The following is a 17,872-nucleotide window of genomic DNA, read 5'->3' as shown; positions in this document are numbered from 1 at the left end:
ATGGGAGCTATATCTAAATCTGAACCGATTTCAACCAAATTTGGCACGCATAGCTACAATGCTAATTCTACTCCCTGTGCAAAATTTCAATTAAATCGGAGTAAAAGATTGGCCACTGTGATCATATGAGTGTAAATCGGGCGAACGATATATATGGGAGCTATATCTAAATCTGAACCGATTTCAATCAAATTTGGCACACATGACTATATTACTAATTGTACTCCTAGTGCAAAATTTCAACCAAATTGGCCCAAAACTCTGGCTTCTGGGGCCATATAAGTCCATATCGGGCGAAAAATATATATGGAAGCTATATCTAAATCTGACTCGATTTCAATTAAATTTGACACACATGACTATACTACCAATTTTACTCCTTGTGCAAAATTTCAAGCTAATCGGGATAAAACTCTGTCTTCTGGGTCCATATAAGTGCATATCGGGCGAATGATATATATGGGAGCTATATCTAAATCTGAATCGGTTTTAACCAAGTTTGGCACGCATAGCTACAATGCTAAATCTACTCCCTGTGCAAAATTTCAACCAAATTGGGCCAAAACTCTGGCTTTTACGACCATATTAGTCCATATCGGGCGAGAGATATATATTGGAGCTATATCTAAATCTGAACCGATTTCAATCAAATTTTGCACACTTGACTATACTACTAATTGTACTCCTAGTGCAAAATTTCAACCAAATTCGGCCAAAAATCTGGCTTCTTAGGCCATATAAGTCCATATCGGACGAAAGATATATATGGGAGCTATATCTAAATCTGAACCGATATCAATCAAATTTTGCACACTTGACTATACGACTAAGTGTTATGTTTGTACAAAATTTCAAGCAAATCGGTATAAATCTCTGGCTGCTGGGTCCATATTAGTGCATATCGGGCGAAAGATATATATGGGAGCTATATCTAAATCTGAACCGATTTCTTCCAAAATCAATAGGGTTCTATTCTGACCCAAATTAAGAACATGTGCCAAATTTGAAGGCGATTGGACTTAAATTGCGACCTAGACTTTGATCACAAAAATGTGTTCACAGACAGACGGACGGACGGACAGACGGACATGCCTATATCGACTCAGGGACCCACCCTGAGCATTATTGCCAAAGACACCATGTGTCTATCTCGTCTCCTTCTGGGTGTTACAAACATATGCACTAACTTATAATACCCTGTTCCACAGAGTGGCGCAGGGTATAAAAATAATTTTTCATCAATACAACGCACCAGCGCACAAGAGTGTTTTAACAATGGCTAAAATCAACGAATTAAAGTACGAGTTGCTTGACCACCCACCTTAACAGGTTGGCTGATAAGTCCCCGGTCTAACAAAGAAAAACACATTTTTTGTCAAAATTCGTTTTTATTATTCAACATAGTTCCCTTCAAGAGCGATACAACAATTATAACGACCTTCCATTTTTTTGATACCATTTTGGTCTCAGTTTCGGCCTCTTCATTGCAGCCAAATTTTTTCCCTGCGAGCATCCTATTGAGGTCTGAGAACAAGAAAAAGTCGCTGGGGGCCAGATCTGGAGAATACTGTGGGTGGGGAAGCAATTCGAAGCCCAATTCATGAATTTTTTCCATCGTTCTCAATGACTTGTGGCATGGTGCGTTGTCTTGGTGGAACAACACTTTTTTCTTCTTCATATGGGACCGTTTTGCCGCGATTTCGACCTTCAAACGCTCCAATAACGCCATATAATAGTCACTGTTGATGGTTTTTCCCTTCTCAAGATAATCGATAAAAATTATTCCATGCGCATCCCAAAAAACAGAGGCAATTACTTTGCCAGCGGACTTTTGAGTCATTCCAAGCTTCGGAGACGGTTCACCGGTCGCTGTCCACTCAGCCGACTGTCGATTGGACTCAGGAGTGTACACGCAGAGAAGGAATATGATCACCTCAACCATGTTTCAAGAGCAAAATATTATTTTTGGATAGTGACCACGTAACATGTTTATCGCAAAAATGTTGTTTTCTCGCCCATCATAAAATACTTTCTGAAAACAGATACATAATTGCCGAGAAAGTAACATGGTTGCGATAAAAATGTTACATGGCCACCATCCAAAAATAACATTTTGCTCTTGAAACATGTTTGAGGTGATCATATTCCTTCTCTGGGTGTAGTGATGGAGCCATGTTTCATCCATTGTCACATATCGACGGATACACTCGGGTGTATTACGAGTTAACAGCTGCAAACACCGCTCGCGCGGCACTCATTTTGCACAGAGCTTCCGCATATCCAAATATTGATGAATGATATGACCAACACGTTCCTTTGATATCTTTAAGGCCTCTGCTATCTCGATCAACTTCATTTTACGGTCATTCAAAATCATTTTGTGGATTTTGGGGCAGAGTCCGGAAACTCATTATCAAGCCAAGTTTTTGCTTCCACCGTATTTTTTCCCTTCAGAAAACAGTATTTTATCAAAACACGAAATTCCATTTTTCCATTTTTTTTCACAATAACAAAAGTTGCTTCACAAAAGACGCTCTATCTCACAAACTAATTGACTTACATACGTCAAATTTTGACACGAATCATTTGAAAGTTGGTACTATATAAAAATAATATGCATTTAATACTAGCGACGTCATCTATGTGTCAGACCGGGGACTTATCAGCCAACTTGTTATTCTCCTGATTTAGCTCCCAGTGACTTTTACTTGTTCCCAAATCAAAAAAAAAAACAATTCCTTGCTGGCAAGCGTTTTACCTCAAATGAAGATGCAATTGCAGTTGTAAACCACTATTTTGAAGACCTTGAGGAAAACTATATTAATCGAGGGATAGAATTGCTAGAAAAGCGTTGGACTAAGTGTATTGAAGTTTCAGGAGATTATATTGAAAAATAAAAATATTTTTGAAAAACTAATTCTCTTTCATTGATAGGCTAAGAAGTTTCCGAACCGCTCTCGTACATACCCATAACCTATAAGTAACTGGTTTCGATTTCGATCACTTTAGAACTTCATAGATACATTAAGGATTCACAATAATTCATAACACAATTCAGTTAATTCAAGACATAAAAAAATAGATATAAGTCTAAACGCTAGATTAGACAAAAATTTGTTGATTATATTTAATCTTTAGAAAAGAAATATGTATTGATTAAGATGTTAAACTATTAAATTTTGATGGTTTCAAGAGTGTTAGGTATTCTTGCGTGAAAGTCCTTAGAATAATAGTCTAAAGCTTGGATTTAAATTACATTTATTACGTTTTTATACCCACCACCATCGAATGGTGACGGGGGTATAATAAGTTTGTCATTCAGTTTGTAACGCATCGAAATATCGATTTCCGACTATATAAAGTATATATATATTCTTGATCAGGGAGAAATTCTAAGACGATATAAGCATGTCCGTCTGTCGCTGTAACGTGATTACTACAGACAGTTTATTGTGATTTCATCCATTTTTATGTTATACGCTTTGGTACTTCAGCTTGTGGCCAGATCGAGGAACTCTGCGACTAAGGTGGGGTGCGTCCAGAGTGACCTGGCGGTAAGTCGGGTTGGTTTAGCTGGGCAAGAGAAAAGATGACACGTGTCGTGTGGCCCTTGGTTGCAAATTGGACATACGTCAGCTACGCTGCTATCAATCACTGATAAATAGGAATTGAGGCGGCTGCACTTGCCTGATCTTAACTGGGCTAAAACTACCCTAGTCTGCCGTGGGAGGTCTCTTTCCTCCGGTGCTATGGGCGGTGGACGGACTCCGAGAACAGGATTAACCTTGTAGCTTCTCACCGCTTCAGCTCCAGTATCCTCATGAATCCTGTTCAAACCTGCCTGGTATGCTGCTTGATCTTCAATAATGGCGCTATCGTCCTGAAATTTGGCATAGATTCGTCTTTTGTTTGCAGGCAGGTCAAGTTCGAAGATTGGCTATATCGGTCCAAGTTTTGATATAGTTCTCATATAAACCGACCTCCCGATTTGGGTTCTTGGGCTTATAAAAACTGTAGTTTTTATCCAATTTGCCTGAAATTGGAAATCTAGAGGTATTTTAGGACCATCAAAAAGTGTACCGAAAATGGTGCCTATCGGTCCATGTTTTGGTATAGCCCCCATATGGACCGATTTCCCGAATTTGCTTCTTGGGCGTCTAGAAAGTGTATTTTCTATCCGATTTGCCTAAAATTGGAAATCTAGAGGTATTATAGAACCAAAAAGAGGTGTGCCGCAAATGGGGTGTATCGGTCCATGTTTTGATATAGCTCCCATATAGACCGATCCCGATTTTACTTCTTGGGCTTCTAGAATCCGTAGTTTTAATCCAATTTACCTGAAATTTGAAATCTAGAGGTATTCTAGGAAATTAAAGAGATGTGCCGAAAATGGTGATTATCGGACCATGTTCCGATATAGCCCCCATATAGACCGATCTCCAGATTTATTTCTTGGGCTTCTAGAATCCGTAGTTTTGATGCAATTTGCCTGAAATTGGAAATGTAGAGGTATTCTAGGAAAATAAAGAGATGTACCGAAAATGGTGAGTATCGGTCCATGTTTTGATATAGCTCCCATATAGACTGATCTCCCGATTTTATGTTCTTGGGCTTCTAGAATCCGTAGTTTTTATCCAATTTGCCTAAAATTTGGAATCTAGAGATATTCTAGGACCATAAAGAGGTGTGCCGAATATATTGAGTATCGGTACAGTTTTTGATATAGCCCCCTTATAAACCAGCCCTTCGGTTTGGGGTCTAGATTCTAGAACTACAATTAAATGTGCTGAATACTGTGTGTACCCTTCCATATTTTGGTATAGCCCCCATTACACCGAACTCCCGATTTATCTCCTAGGGTTTCTAAAACTTGTCGTTTTTATCCAATTTGCCACAAATTGAAAATATACTGGCGTTTTGGACCCATAACAAAGTGTATATGATTTAGTTTTATCAGTCCATTTGGTAAGGCCTCCATATAGACAGATTTCACTTCTTGAGGGTATAGAAGGCGCACTGATCATGAAAATTGCTTGAAACTGAATGCAAAATTTCCAGATTTTACTTCTCGTCATCATTTAAATAATTGGGATGAAAATCTACAGATTTTAGATTTCAAATCAAGGCGTTAATTCACCATTTTCTTGCACACTTACAAGAAATTTTTATGATTCCTCTAAAACTCAAACAAAAAATGGTTCTTATAAATTCAAAAACTGATCTAGTCTTCATACACACAAACAAAATTTTTTCTGAATCAATCACGAAATTAATTGATCCAATTAATTTTTTAATTGAAACGTCTTCAATCACAGAAATGAGAGTATCAATTAAAAAATTAATTGACAGTCAATTAAAAAATTAATTGATCCAATTAAAAAATTAATTGATCCAATTAAAAAATTAATTGATACTATTAATTTGTGTGATTGATTTTTATTTAAATTAAAAAATTTGTTGATTCAATTAAATTTTTAATTGAATATTTTTTAAAACTCAATTAAGATTTTAATTGGAAAAATTTTCGTGAAATTTTTTTCTGTGTAGGTAAAATCTTTACATTTATCTGTGGGAAGCGTACTGGTTGAACTGATCTGCTTGGGAAAATATCTGTCATCAAACCCCCCTGAAATTTCCAAAGGAAACTAGTATATTTGATTCATGGTGGTGGGTATTTAAGATTCGGCCCGGCCGAACTTACTGCTGTATATACTTGTTTTTTAATAAAATATATTAATATAAAGAAATTTTTATGTTAGCCTGATATCAACGCAGGCTGGTTTTTCGTCCAAATCAATTACTTTATATTAATTACAATTTTAAATGCGAGCTAATTGGACATGAAGATTAAGGAATTGGTATTATTATGCTATTGAAAAATGCCAGATACCCATCTTACAAGCCTGACTATACATATGTTTCAGTGTTGGCTAATCCACATTTCCATAGTCTCTAGTAAGATCTGGCTTCGCGATCGTGTTATCGACTGTCCGTGACTGTGACGAATTGACCTTTTGCGCCGGAGGAAAATTCGAACACTGCTGAAAATGAAAAGGCGAATACGACTTATTTCCAAAATTCAACCTTTCGTAATTTTGCAACAACCTACAAGGCGTCTTCTAAAAGTTCTGACAAAATCCACCTTTTCTTTTCATTAAACTACGTCAATTTCCGCTATGATTACGACTTACCATCCAGATCTTATTCGGGTTTTCTCCAATAAAAGACAATTTATTTAACAACAAGATATATATATATTTATTGCCATTTTTCACAAAATTGTTACAACAAAATATAAATTTGTTATTGCATATTTGTAAACAATTGTGTCACAATTTCATTACTTCAATTTAGTGTGTTCTTTGTATTCGCGCAATAATAAAACTTTCGTATAAAACACAGTTGAATCTATTAATAAATATAAACGTAATGGGTATGCTACTGGGATATCCTACCAACAATAGAAAGCTAATAAAATCGATTACAAATCATTACAAAATCATATACAAAAATGTATAAAAATATCCTAAAGAACAAAAATATATAAAAAAAGGTGTTACATAGAGAGAAAAATTTTAACAAATTACATACAAAAAGAAATACGATTAGTCTTAAGAAAATAATTAGGGGGATTTTTTTTTTTGTTTGACAAAAAAACACGCGCCAATATCAAAGAGTGCAATAATATACTATATTAACCCTATTGGTTAAAGAAAAAAAAACTAGACCATATGCTTTAAAGCACTATGTGAATTCAAATTTATACTTAAAGCATAGGATTCCTAAGATAATGAGTTGGTTGAATGATAAGTTTGAGTTTGGTTTAGTTTGTGTGTGTTTTTTAAGAGGTGTTGGCGGTTTTTAAGAACGAATATAAATTCCTAAGGGAATTGAAATTCTAAGAACGTTCCATGTGGATCATTCTTAATGATCCAAAATACGCATATTACCAGATACAATTTTATTTTCCAATATGGCACCGGCTGGAATATCAATACGATCACCATGATTAGCGATAATTATCACGGTACCCTAAAAAATAGAAAGAGAATATAATTAGGAACATGTCAAAAAAAGGCTAAAGGTCGGAAGGGACCGGCATAACACAACATATATAAATATAGAGTAGTTTCTGTTTGCTAGTGTCCGTCTGAGACGCACGCTCAAAAAGATCACAAAACAGAAAAGCATTTTTAAAGGGTGATACGGTCAAAATTTGGTCAATATTTTGCATTTAAAAACCCTGAACACCCCTCATTTTGAAGGTGTGTGTGTGTAGAATGTTGCTCCTATTTTGATTTTGGAATTCACTCTTCAGTTGTCAAAATGCCGTCCAAGCAAGAAGAGCAGCGTATCAAAATTTTGCTCGCGCATCGCGAAAATCCGAGCTACTCGCACGCAAAGCTAGCAAAATCGCTAAAAGTTACCAAATCAACCGTTACAAATGTAATTAAAGTGTTTGGGGAACGTTTGTCGACAGCCAGGAAGTCTGGATCGGGGGGAAATCGAAAACCGGAAGCCGCTGAGACGACAAAGAGAGTTGCCGGTGGTTTCAAAGAAATATCTGGTTTGGCAAGCCATCTGTACCTGTTGCTTGAAAAGCAGCATTTTCATAGCTTCCGGGACTGTCAACCAAGAAATTTACGTGAAAGAGTGTTTGAATAAACGTCTGTGGCCTTTCCTGAAGAAACACGGTTGTTCCGTACTGTTTTGGCCGGATTTGGCATCTTGCCATTACGTTAAAAAGGCCATGGAGTGGTACGCCACCAACAATGTGCAGGTGCTTCCCAAGGACAAGAACCCTCCCAACACGCCAGAGCTCCGCCCAATTGAGAAATACTGGGCTATTGTCAAGCGGAACCTAAAGAAGACCAAAAAACTGCTAAGGACGAGCCGCAGTTCAAGGCAAACTGGCTTTCTGCGGCGAAGAAGGTGGACAAGGTGGCTGTACAAAATCTGATGGCAGGTGTCAAGCGTGAGGCCCGGCAATTCGGATTTGGAAAAGCGAAAGCCTAACTGAATATTTTTCCTGAATTTTATACTAATTGAACTTGAAAAAGAAATTTAATTTGATTTTTTAAATAAACGATTTCACCGATTTACACGCGTTTTCCCTTGACCAAATTTTGACCGTATCACCCTTTAGTACGAAATATCATCTTTCTAACACCATGTAGCGGAACCCGATCAGACTTATAACAGGTTGGCTGATAAGTCCACGGTCTGACACATAGATGGCGTCGCTAGTATTAAATGCTTATTATTTTTGTATAGTACCAACCTTCAAATGATTCGTGTCAAAATTTGACGTCTGTAAGTCAATTAGTTTGTGAGATAGAGCGTCTTTTGTGAAGCAACTTTTGTTATTGTGAAACAAATGGAAAAAAGGAATTTCGTGTTTTGATAAAATACTGTTTTCTGCGGTGGAAGCAAAAACTTGGCTTGATAATGAGTTTCCGGACTCTGCCACAGAGAAATCAACAATAATTGATTGGTATTCAAAATTCAAGCGTGGTGAAATGAGCACGGAGGACGGTGAACGCAGTGGACGCCCGAAAGAGGTGGTTACCGACGAAAACATCAAAAAAATCCACAAAATGATTTTAAATGACCGTAAAATGAAGTTGATCGAGATAGCAGAGGCCTTAAAGATATCAAAAGAACGTGTTGGTCATATAATTAATCAATATTTGGATATGCGGAAGTTCTGTGCAAAATGGGTGCGGCGCGAGCTCACATTTGACCACAAACAACAACGTGTTGATGATTCTGAGCGGTGTTTGCAGCTGTTAAGTCGTAATATACCCGAGTTTTTCCGTCGATATGTGACAATGGATGAAACATGACTCCATAACTACACTCCTGAGTCCAATCGACAGTCGGCTGAGTGGACAGCGACCGGTGAACCATCTCCGAAGCGTGGAAAGACTCAAAAGTCCGCTGGCAAAGTAATGGCCTGTTTTTTGGGATGCGCATGGAATAATTTTTATCGATTATCTTGAGAATGAAAAAACCATCAACAGTGACTATTATATGGCGTTATTGGAGCGTTTGAAGGTCGAAATCGCGGCAAAACGGCCCCATATGAAGAAGCAAAAAGTGTTGTTCCACCAAGACAACGCACCGTGCCAAAAGTCATTGAGAACGATGGCAAAAATTCATGAATTGGGCTTCGAATTGCTTCCCCGCCCACCGTATTGTCCAGATCTAGCCCCCAGCGACTTTTTCTTGTTCTCAGACCTCAAAAGGATGCTCGCAGGGAAATATTTGGCTGCAATGAAGAGGTGATCGCCGAAACTGAGGCCTATTTTGAGGCAAAACCGAAGGAGTACTACCAAAATGGTATCAACAAATTGGAAGGTCGTTATAATCGTTGTATCGCTCTTGAAGGGAACTATGTTGAATAATAAAAACGAATTTTGACAAAAACACACATTACACGTGTTTTGTGTGCTCTTCGATTTTTACCGAGAAGATGTAAATGGCTATGCTCGTCCTGGTTGCCCGAGCATGTCAATAAACGATGGAAATATTGAAGCAATGAAGAAACTGATTTTGGATAATAGTGGAATAACGATCAGAAAAGTTGCTGATGAAGTTGGCATATTGTTCTCATGTCAAGTTATGAAACGTGTAGCAGCGAAAATTAGTACAAAATTGCTAAATTTTGAGCGAAATCAATATTGCTCAGAAGCTCTTAAACATCATCAACGATGATCCAGATTACCAAAAAAGGCCAGACCCTCCGATTTCATAACCTCTGAACGCCGGACGTTTATAATCCAAAAGAAAGTCAACTGGGAAGGCTTCAGAGAATATACAGATTGCCGCTTCAGTGAGCTCCCATCCCCCTCTCATGTTCATGTTGCCCAGAGGGCGTTCCGGGACATCATCAACGCAGCAGCCGCTCGCTTCATTCCAGCTGGACGAATTGCCCAAGTGAGGCCCAACTTCCCAGCTGCGGGACTCGCAGACGAGCGTTGTGAACGCCGTCGTGCTAACCCTGCTGACCCTAGAATCAGGGAACTGAATCTAGAGATTTGTAAGATAGTCGACGAGCACAAGCGGAACACATGGTTAGAGCACCTGAAGCAATGTAACCTAGGCACAGGAACAGCTAAATTGTGGTCAACAGTGAGAGCCCTCTCGAACCCCGCTACGAGGGATAATGGGATTTCAGTCACCTTTGGCGACGTGACTGTTACTGATCCGAAGAGATGCGCTAAATACTTCAACCGACAGTTTGTCGAGCATCCCGAGAGTGACAGAGCGAAAAGGAGAGCCACTCGTCGCATACGTGATCTCCGAGCAGATGACACACCACAATTTACCACAGCCGAAGTTACCAATGTCATCAACAGCGCGAAACCATCCAAGGCGCTGGGCCCCGACGGAATTTCAATGTTAATGCTGAAGCATCTGGGAATACTGGGAGTTGAGTACCTGACTAGACTCCTCGATTTGTCCTTGGAATCACTCATTATACCCGATGTCTGGAAGATGGGTAAGATGATTCCACTACTGAAGCCACTCCTCCCCAGCCTTGTGGAGAATTTTTTACATAGTACGACGACAGCCTTGCATGCCTTGCATTCGACACATATTAATAAGTGGCTTAATCAGCCCGTCCTCGTGGCGCTTGACCTATCAAAAGCATTCGATACGGCCAACCATGCCACATTATTCGAGGACATCGAGAATACGTCCCTACCGGCAGGAACGAAACATTGGGAGCTGAATTATATGTGCGGACGTCAGTCGTACGTGGAATTCAGGGACAAGAAGTGGAAACCCCGTAGAGTTAAACAGCGAGTTCCCCAGGGTGGGGTGAAATCTCCGGCACAGTTCAATCTACACCTGTCCTCGATTCCACCCCCTCCTGACTGCGTCGAGATGGTTTCATAAGCGGACAACTGTACAATCATGACATCCGGGCCCATTGTTGATGACATATGCGATCAGGGCTGTTTTCTTTTTGCACTGCATACAACATTTGTATGGGCTATCCAGAACATCGTTGCACTGGTGTTCTATCCAGAACATCTCATCAGTGCAAGTCGCGCCGATCTTGCCAGATTGTGTTTTGATAAAGTGACGCTTCATCGATTCACAATAGCACTTTATTGTGACTAATTTATTAAAAAACATGAAATTCAAAGTGGTATAGTGTCATAAATAATCGCAGAAGTAAATATTTATTACTAATTGGAGCATTTCATACATTAAAAATGCAAGATTTCACTTCTTTTCTGTGATTGCTTTTGAACAGCTGATGACAGTGTTGCATATTTTTGGAGATGTCCTGGATAAACGAGTACTCTGTTTTCTTTTAGTCCTTCACGGCTTAGGGTATCCAGTGCTAAAAGAAAACAGCCCTATCGTTTAAACGCCTACATTGCTGATCTTACCAGTTATTTCACTGCTAGGAATTTGAGGATATCCGCCACCAAATCCTCAGCCACACTGTTCACTATATGGACGGCGGAAGTACGTAGGCAGTTGAATGTTAGAGTCGATGGCGAAATAATTCCGACAGTAAACTACCCCAAGATACTCGGGGTAACATTCGACAACCTGTTTAAGTCGTCTGCCCATGCCACTGCAATTTGTAACAGGCTCCGCGGTAGAAACAAGGTCCTCAAGTCGCTTGCCGGCAGCACTTGGGGACCGGGCAAAGAAACCGGTCAGTGGTAAACTATGCAGCGCCAGTGTGAACACCTCAAACAAGCGACACGCAGTGGAATAACATCCAAACCTGTCAGAACGCTGCCCTTAGAACTGCAACAGGATGTCTCCGCAGTACACCCCTGGATCACCTTTATGCGGAGACCAAGATCATCCCGGTGCGTCGATACAATTACATGTTGTCAAAGCAGTACATCTTGGGTTGCTATCGAAGCAGTCATCCAAATCACCATCTTGTGGATAGACAACCTCGACCCAGGAATGTAAGGCTTGATCTTCATCTTCTAGAGCGCGAGAATCAGCATTATAGAAGAGAGCCTCTAGATCAGGCAGCATACCAGACAGGTCTGAACAGGATTCATTAGGATACTGTAGCTGAAGCGGTGAGAAGCTACAAGGTTAATCCTGTTCTCGGAGTCCGACTGCCGCCCATAGCACCGAAGGAGAGAGACCTCCCACGGCAGACCAGGGTAGTTTTGGCCCAACTAAGATCTGGCAAGTGCAGCCGCCTCAATTCCTACTTATCAGTGATTGATAGCAGCGTAACTGACGCGTGTCCAATCTGTAATCAAGGACCACGTTACACTGGTCACCTTTTCGCTTGCCCAGCTAATCCTACCCATCTCACCACCAGATCACTCTGGACACAGCCCATCCTTGTCGCAGAGTTCCTTGATCTGGCTATTAATTGAACTACATAAGCATAGAACAAAATGGATGAAACTACATTAAAAACTCTTACAACAACAAGAACCAAAAAAGGTCATTACTGGTGACCCATCATGGAAGTATGGCTTTGACATTGAATCCAAAGCCCAATAACTCCTATGGAAAGCGTTTTGCTTTGCTTTGAGAAGATAAAAGAAAAATCGAAGCTGTTGGCTATACTAGAAAGTGTGTTTCGAGCATTGGAAAAATCGGTGGCATTAGTGTATTATATGTTATCTGAAGAACATTACTTTTAAGGGGGCAAGATAGTTAAAAATGAATAAAAAAAAAATACAAAATAGTTTCTAAGTAGTAACTATTAAATGGAAATCTTGATTACTTTCGCAAGAACATGTCCGATAAGGAAATTACTTCTCTGTAGCATTACAAAAGCTAAATTGTAAGCGTGGATGTGATATTAGTAAAATATGTAGTGTATGAGAAATAAACAACAAATTCGTGGTAGTACTCTAGAAAACTTGATGTGTGGCAATGGTATGTCATTATTATCAAGTATGCGGTAATGCTGAGGGTATGGCACAAATGCTCTTGGTAAGCAGTTTTTCACCTCAACTATTTAGTCAAAATGTCGAGAAAGTGTCTTTTCGACTTAGATCACAATCCCTAATCTTTTCAACAAAATGTTTGTTATAAAATTTATCCATTACCCAGCGGGCAGTTTTTTGAGATTTTCAAACAGAAAATTGTCGCTGGACAGAATGTGTAGAATATAACGAATGGAATGTAATTCAGGGATTTTTGGTTTACGCGAAATTCTATGTTAGTGTCGTTATCTATCGCTCGTAGACCAAGAAACTACGAAGAAAGCTCTAAAGAATAATTTGAAGATTCGTTAAGAAATACAACCTATCTGCTAACTACTAATTTTATTTAGACATTAAGATTTCTAATTGACAAAATCATCATTTGTTAAAACATCATAGTACTTACTCTCAATGAAACTCCTCTTCCAAATGTAACATCTCCAGATACCGTCAAATGATCCAATTCAATAATATCTGGTATATTGGCAAAACGACCTAGGAACTCCTTAACTTTGGCAAAATGATTTTCACCCAATTTTACCAAAGGCGTTGTGGGGAACATACGTTGGGGCGACATAACCAAGCTGCCATTTTTCAAATGGTACAAATTGGACATTACAAGTAACAAATCGGAGGTCTTTTTCACCGGCAAGAAACGAGAACGAGGCACATTGATGCCAACGGCTCCATCAAAACACTTCATGGCAGCACCAACAGCTGTTTCAAGCTGTATAACACGCAAACCATTATCCAAGCTCTTGTTGTTAATGATGATTTCCAAATTTAAAGTACGCTCACGCAGGACACGATCAATTGCTGAAATAAATTTGAATGACATTAATATACAATGTTATAAATGGGACATCTCTAAACTGTCAAAAATTAGGAAATATAGTTAAGAAGAATCAAGTCCCTATATATGGGAGCCAACGTGGTGCAATGGTTAGCATGCCCGCCTTGCATACACAATGTCGTGGGTTCGATTCCTGCTTCGACCGAACACCAAAAAGTTTTTCAGCGGTGGATTATCTCACCTCAGTAGTGCTGGTGACATTTCTGAGTGTTTCAAAGCTTCTCCAAATGGTTTCTCTGCAATGTGGAACGCCGTTCGGACTCGGCTATAAAAGGAGGTCCCTTGTCATTGAGCTTAACATGGAATCGGGCAGCACTCAGTGATAAGAGAGAAGTTCACCACTGTGGTATCACAATGGACTGAATAGTCTAAGTGAGCCTGATACATCGGACTGCCACCTAACCTAACCTAAGTTCCTATATATGTTTTGCAAAGATTGAAACTAATTTCGACATTATTCGGACGAAGTGAATTTTTCAAAATCCAAATCAAATATTATTTCATTTATTTTATTTCTATAGAAAATTTTGTTAAAATTTCAATTCTATAGAAAATTTTGTCAACATTTTATTTCTATAGAAAATTGTGTCATAATTTTATTTCTATAGAAAATTTTGTCAAAATTTTATTTCTATAGAAAATTTTGTCAAAATTTTATTTCTATAGAAAATTTTGTCAAAATTTTATTTCTATAGAAAATTTTGTCAAAATTGTATTTCTATAGAAAATTTTGTCAAAATTTTATTTGTATAGAAAATTTTGTCAAAATTTTATTTCTATAGAAAATTTTGTCAAAATTTTATTTCTATAGAAAATTTTATCAAAATTTTATTTCTATAGAAAATTTTGTCATAATTTTATTTCTGTTGTTGTTTTTTGATTTCAGCTTAAAACCATACATTGACTAAACTACAAGTGTAGCTTAACCAACAGAGAAAAGGAAAAGAGAAAAGTTTTAAGATGAAATCAAAAAAAACAACAACAATGATTAAAGAACAAAAAACCAACAATAACAAAACAAAACGAATGAAAGAAAGAAGAGGAAGCACGCTCAAAATAAAACCCAGCCAACTTCACTCAAATCGATGATTTGATGGTGGCAAAAGAGAGATGTTTGTACGAATTTATTTCGGCATAAGCCGGCTATCAATGTAAAGCCTTTTTTCGGAAGGTTCAAGTGTGGTTTACTGTTGGGTTTAATGAACTGCCTGAATTTATTCTGATAATTGGTTGATAGTTTTGCTGCAAGTAGAGGATGCTGATGAGGAATGTGGTAATTCCGAAACATGCGTCCATCCAACCATTTTGCAGTCTATAGGGCTTTGCCCAAATAAATTTGACAAACATTTTTTTCCTCTGTTGGTTAAGCTACACTTGTAGTTTAGTCAATGTATGGTTTTAAGCTGAAATCAAAACACAACAACAATGATTAAAGAACAAAAACCAACAATAACAAAACAAAACGAATGAAATAATTTTATTTCTATAGAAAATTTTGTCATAATTTTATTTCTATAGAAAATTTTGTCAAAATTTTATTTCTATAGAAAATTTTGTTAAAAATTTTAATGTCTATAGAAAATTTTGTTAAAATATTATTTCTAAAGAAAATTTTGTCAAAATTTTATTTCTATAGAACATTTTGTTAAATTTTTTTATTTCTATAGAAAATTTTGTTAAATTTTTTTATTTCTATAGAAAATTTTGTTAAAATTTTATTTCTAAAGAAAATTTTGTCAAAATTTTATTTCTATAGAAATTTTGTCAAAATTTTATTTCTATAGAACATTTTGTTAAAAATTTTTATTTCTATAGAAAATTTTGTTAAAAATTTTTATTTCTATAAATAATTTTCTCAAAATTTTATTTCTATAGAAAATTTTGTTAAAATTGTACTTCTATAGAAAATTTTGTCAAAATTGTATTTCTATAGAAAATTTTGTCAAAATTTTATTTCTATAGAACATTTTGTTAAAATTTTTTATTTCTATAGAAAATTTTGTTAAAAATTTTATTTCTATAGAGAACTTTGTCAAAATTTTATTTCTATAAAAAAATTTGTCAAAATTTTATTTCTATAGAAAATTTTGTCAACATTTTATTTCTATAGAAAATTTTGTCAAAATTTTATTTCTATAGAAAATTTTGTTAAAAATTTTTATTTCTATAGAACTTTGTCAAAATTTTATTTCTATAGATAATTTTGTCAAAATTTTATTTCTATAGAAAATTTTGTTAAAATTTTATTTCTATAGAAAGTTTTGTCACAATTTTATTTCTTTAAAAAATGTTCTCAAAATTTTATTTCATATTTGTCAGCTTTAGAACCATTGCGTTGACTAAACTACAAAAGTAGCTTAACCAACAGAGGAAAATAATGTTAGGTTAGCCCTATAGACTGCAAGCTGGTTGGATGGACGCACGTTTTGGAATTACCACATTCCTCATCAGCATCCTCTACTTGCAGCAAAACTAAACTAATTTTATCAGAATAAATTCAGGCAGTTCACTAAACCCAAAGTGAACCGCACTTGAATCTTCCGAAAAAAAGTTTATGATAGCCGGCCATTGCCGAAATAAATTTGTACAAACATATCTATTTTCCTTTGCCACTGTCAAATCATAGATTTGAGTGCAGTTTTATTGTTGTTTGGGAAAATGCTAATGTATCTTGTGTTATTACACAGGATAGGTGGGGTGATTTTAGTTTAAGGAGGCAGGGAATGTTACATGTATAAAAAATTACAAAATTAAAAGAAATAAAATATTAAAAAAAATAAACTTTTTTTTATAAAAATAACTCTTATTTTATGGGCTGGAGTGACTAGTGAATTTCACATATCTCTAAAACCAGAGAGGTTTTAATCACCGTAAGAAAAACGGTTTCTATTCCCGTCGTCCCCTTGCCTTCCATTTCGATCCCTTTATATATTGTTCCCAGTTCCCCGCTCCTATCCTATGTTTCTCTGTTCTATAATGCTAATCGGATTTTTAAGGAAAGATTTTTTTGAAAGAATTTTGTTTGATCTCAGTTTTTTTTTCATTTTTCATTGATTTGAGTTATAAAAACCCCGCTGACGAGTCCTTGGCCGGGACGAAAGCGCTACAGAAATATGATTGAAGTACAAACCAACAATAAAAACAAAATTTTATTTCTATAGAAAAAAATTCTCCAAATTTTGCTAGATTATGGACTTGAGTGGCAACCGTGGTTACCCCTTAATTTGACATTTTAGTCTGTTTCAGACTTTTCACACTTACCTCCTAAACTGGCCCAGATGTTGTTAGTGTTGAAAAATTTAAATGTCTTCACCGATTTAAATTCATCTTCATGTTCTTTTGGTACTTGTGCAATTTCTAGAAGACGCAGTTTATCTTCGAATTGTATTAAAGTACCACCCTGCAACATAGATTAGAAATATAATGTTTCAAATTCACAGAATACATAGAATCATGGGTTATTGACTTACCTTAACATCAGCTCTTGTCTTATCGGTAACCTCCATAACAAACTCTACGGGCTTATCATCGCGCTCCTCACCAACTAATTTATTTAGAATATTTAAATCAACCGTTGCACCCAGGTTATCAATGTTCGACAAGAAGCAATATTCACGGCCTTCATCAATGAATTTCTTTAACAAACCAGAATTGCGAAAAGTGTCATAAAAATCACCGTGACCAGGTGGATACCAACTGCAAAGAAAAATTTTTTAATCATGTCATGTGAATATCAATGCGATGTGCTATGTTCCAAATAGTATATGTATACATTCAAAGTGATGTAGAAAATGACAAAAAAAAAACAAAGCAGCAGTCTGTATCTGTTTATTTTTACAATCCTCGATGTAGCGATGATCAATTCTTGAATTTTTTGGAATTTAAAGTGTTACTCTAATTAATAAAATTCGAAATTCCAGTCCTTAAAAGCTAACAAATGCGACCATTAAATATTTTGGTGGCTTATTGCTCAGATTATGACTTTTGTTTGTTTTCACCGAACTAAAATATGTTTTGGGCCAATCGACTTAAAAAGAGTAGTCCATTGTAATTCGCTAAATCGTCCTTTTTAAGGCTTTGA

At 36.8% G+C, this 17,872-nt stretch overlaps 1 protein-coding gene across 2 annotated transcripts in view; it reads right to left on the bottom strand.

Annotated features, from left to right (window-relative positions):
- Positions 1 to 6,230: 6,230 nt before the first annotated feature.
- The window catches only part of UGP (UDP-glucose pyrophosphorylase), an 86,716-nt gene continuing 75,074 nt past the window's right edge, over positions 6,231 to 17,872 (bottom strand). For both annotated transcript variants that reach the window (XM_075303355.1, XM_075303354.1), the window contains exons 6-9: positions 17,262 to 17,487; positions 17,053 to 17,191; positions 13,345 to 13,754; positions 6,231 to 7,032 (exon numbers count right to left, since the gene is read on the bottom strand). In XM_075303355.1, coding sequence (XP_075159470.1) covers positions 6,925 to 7,032; positions 13,345 to 13,754; positions 17,053 to 17,191; positions 17,262 to 17,487 — 883 coding nt within the window. In that variant the 3' untranslated portion in view covers positions 6,231 to 6,924. The remainder of the gene's footprint in view (positions 7,033 to 13,344; positions 13,755 to 17,052; positions 17,192 to 17,261; positions 17,488 to 17,872) is intronic.

This window comes from Haematobia irritans, chromosome 4 (assembly GCF_050003625.1).
Source record: "Haematobia irritans isolate KBUSLIRL chromosome 4, ASM5000362v1, whole genome shotgun sequence".
NCBI lineage: Eukaryota > Metazoa > Arthropoda > Insecta > Diptera > Muscidae > Haematobia > Haematobia irritans.
The sequence above is the reverse complement of the archived record's forward strand: the minus strand, read 5'-3'. Positions and strand labels throughout refer to the sequence as shown.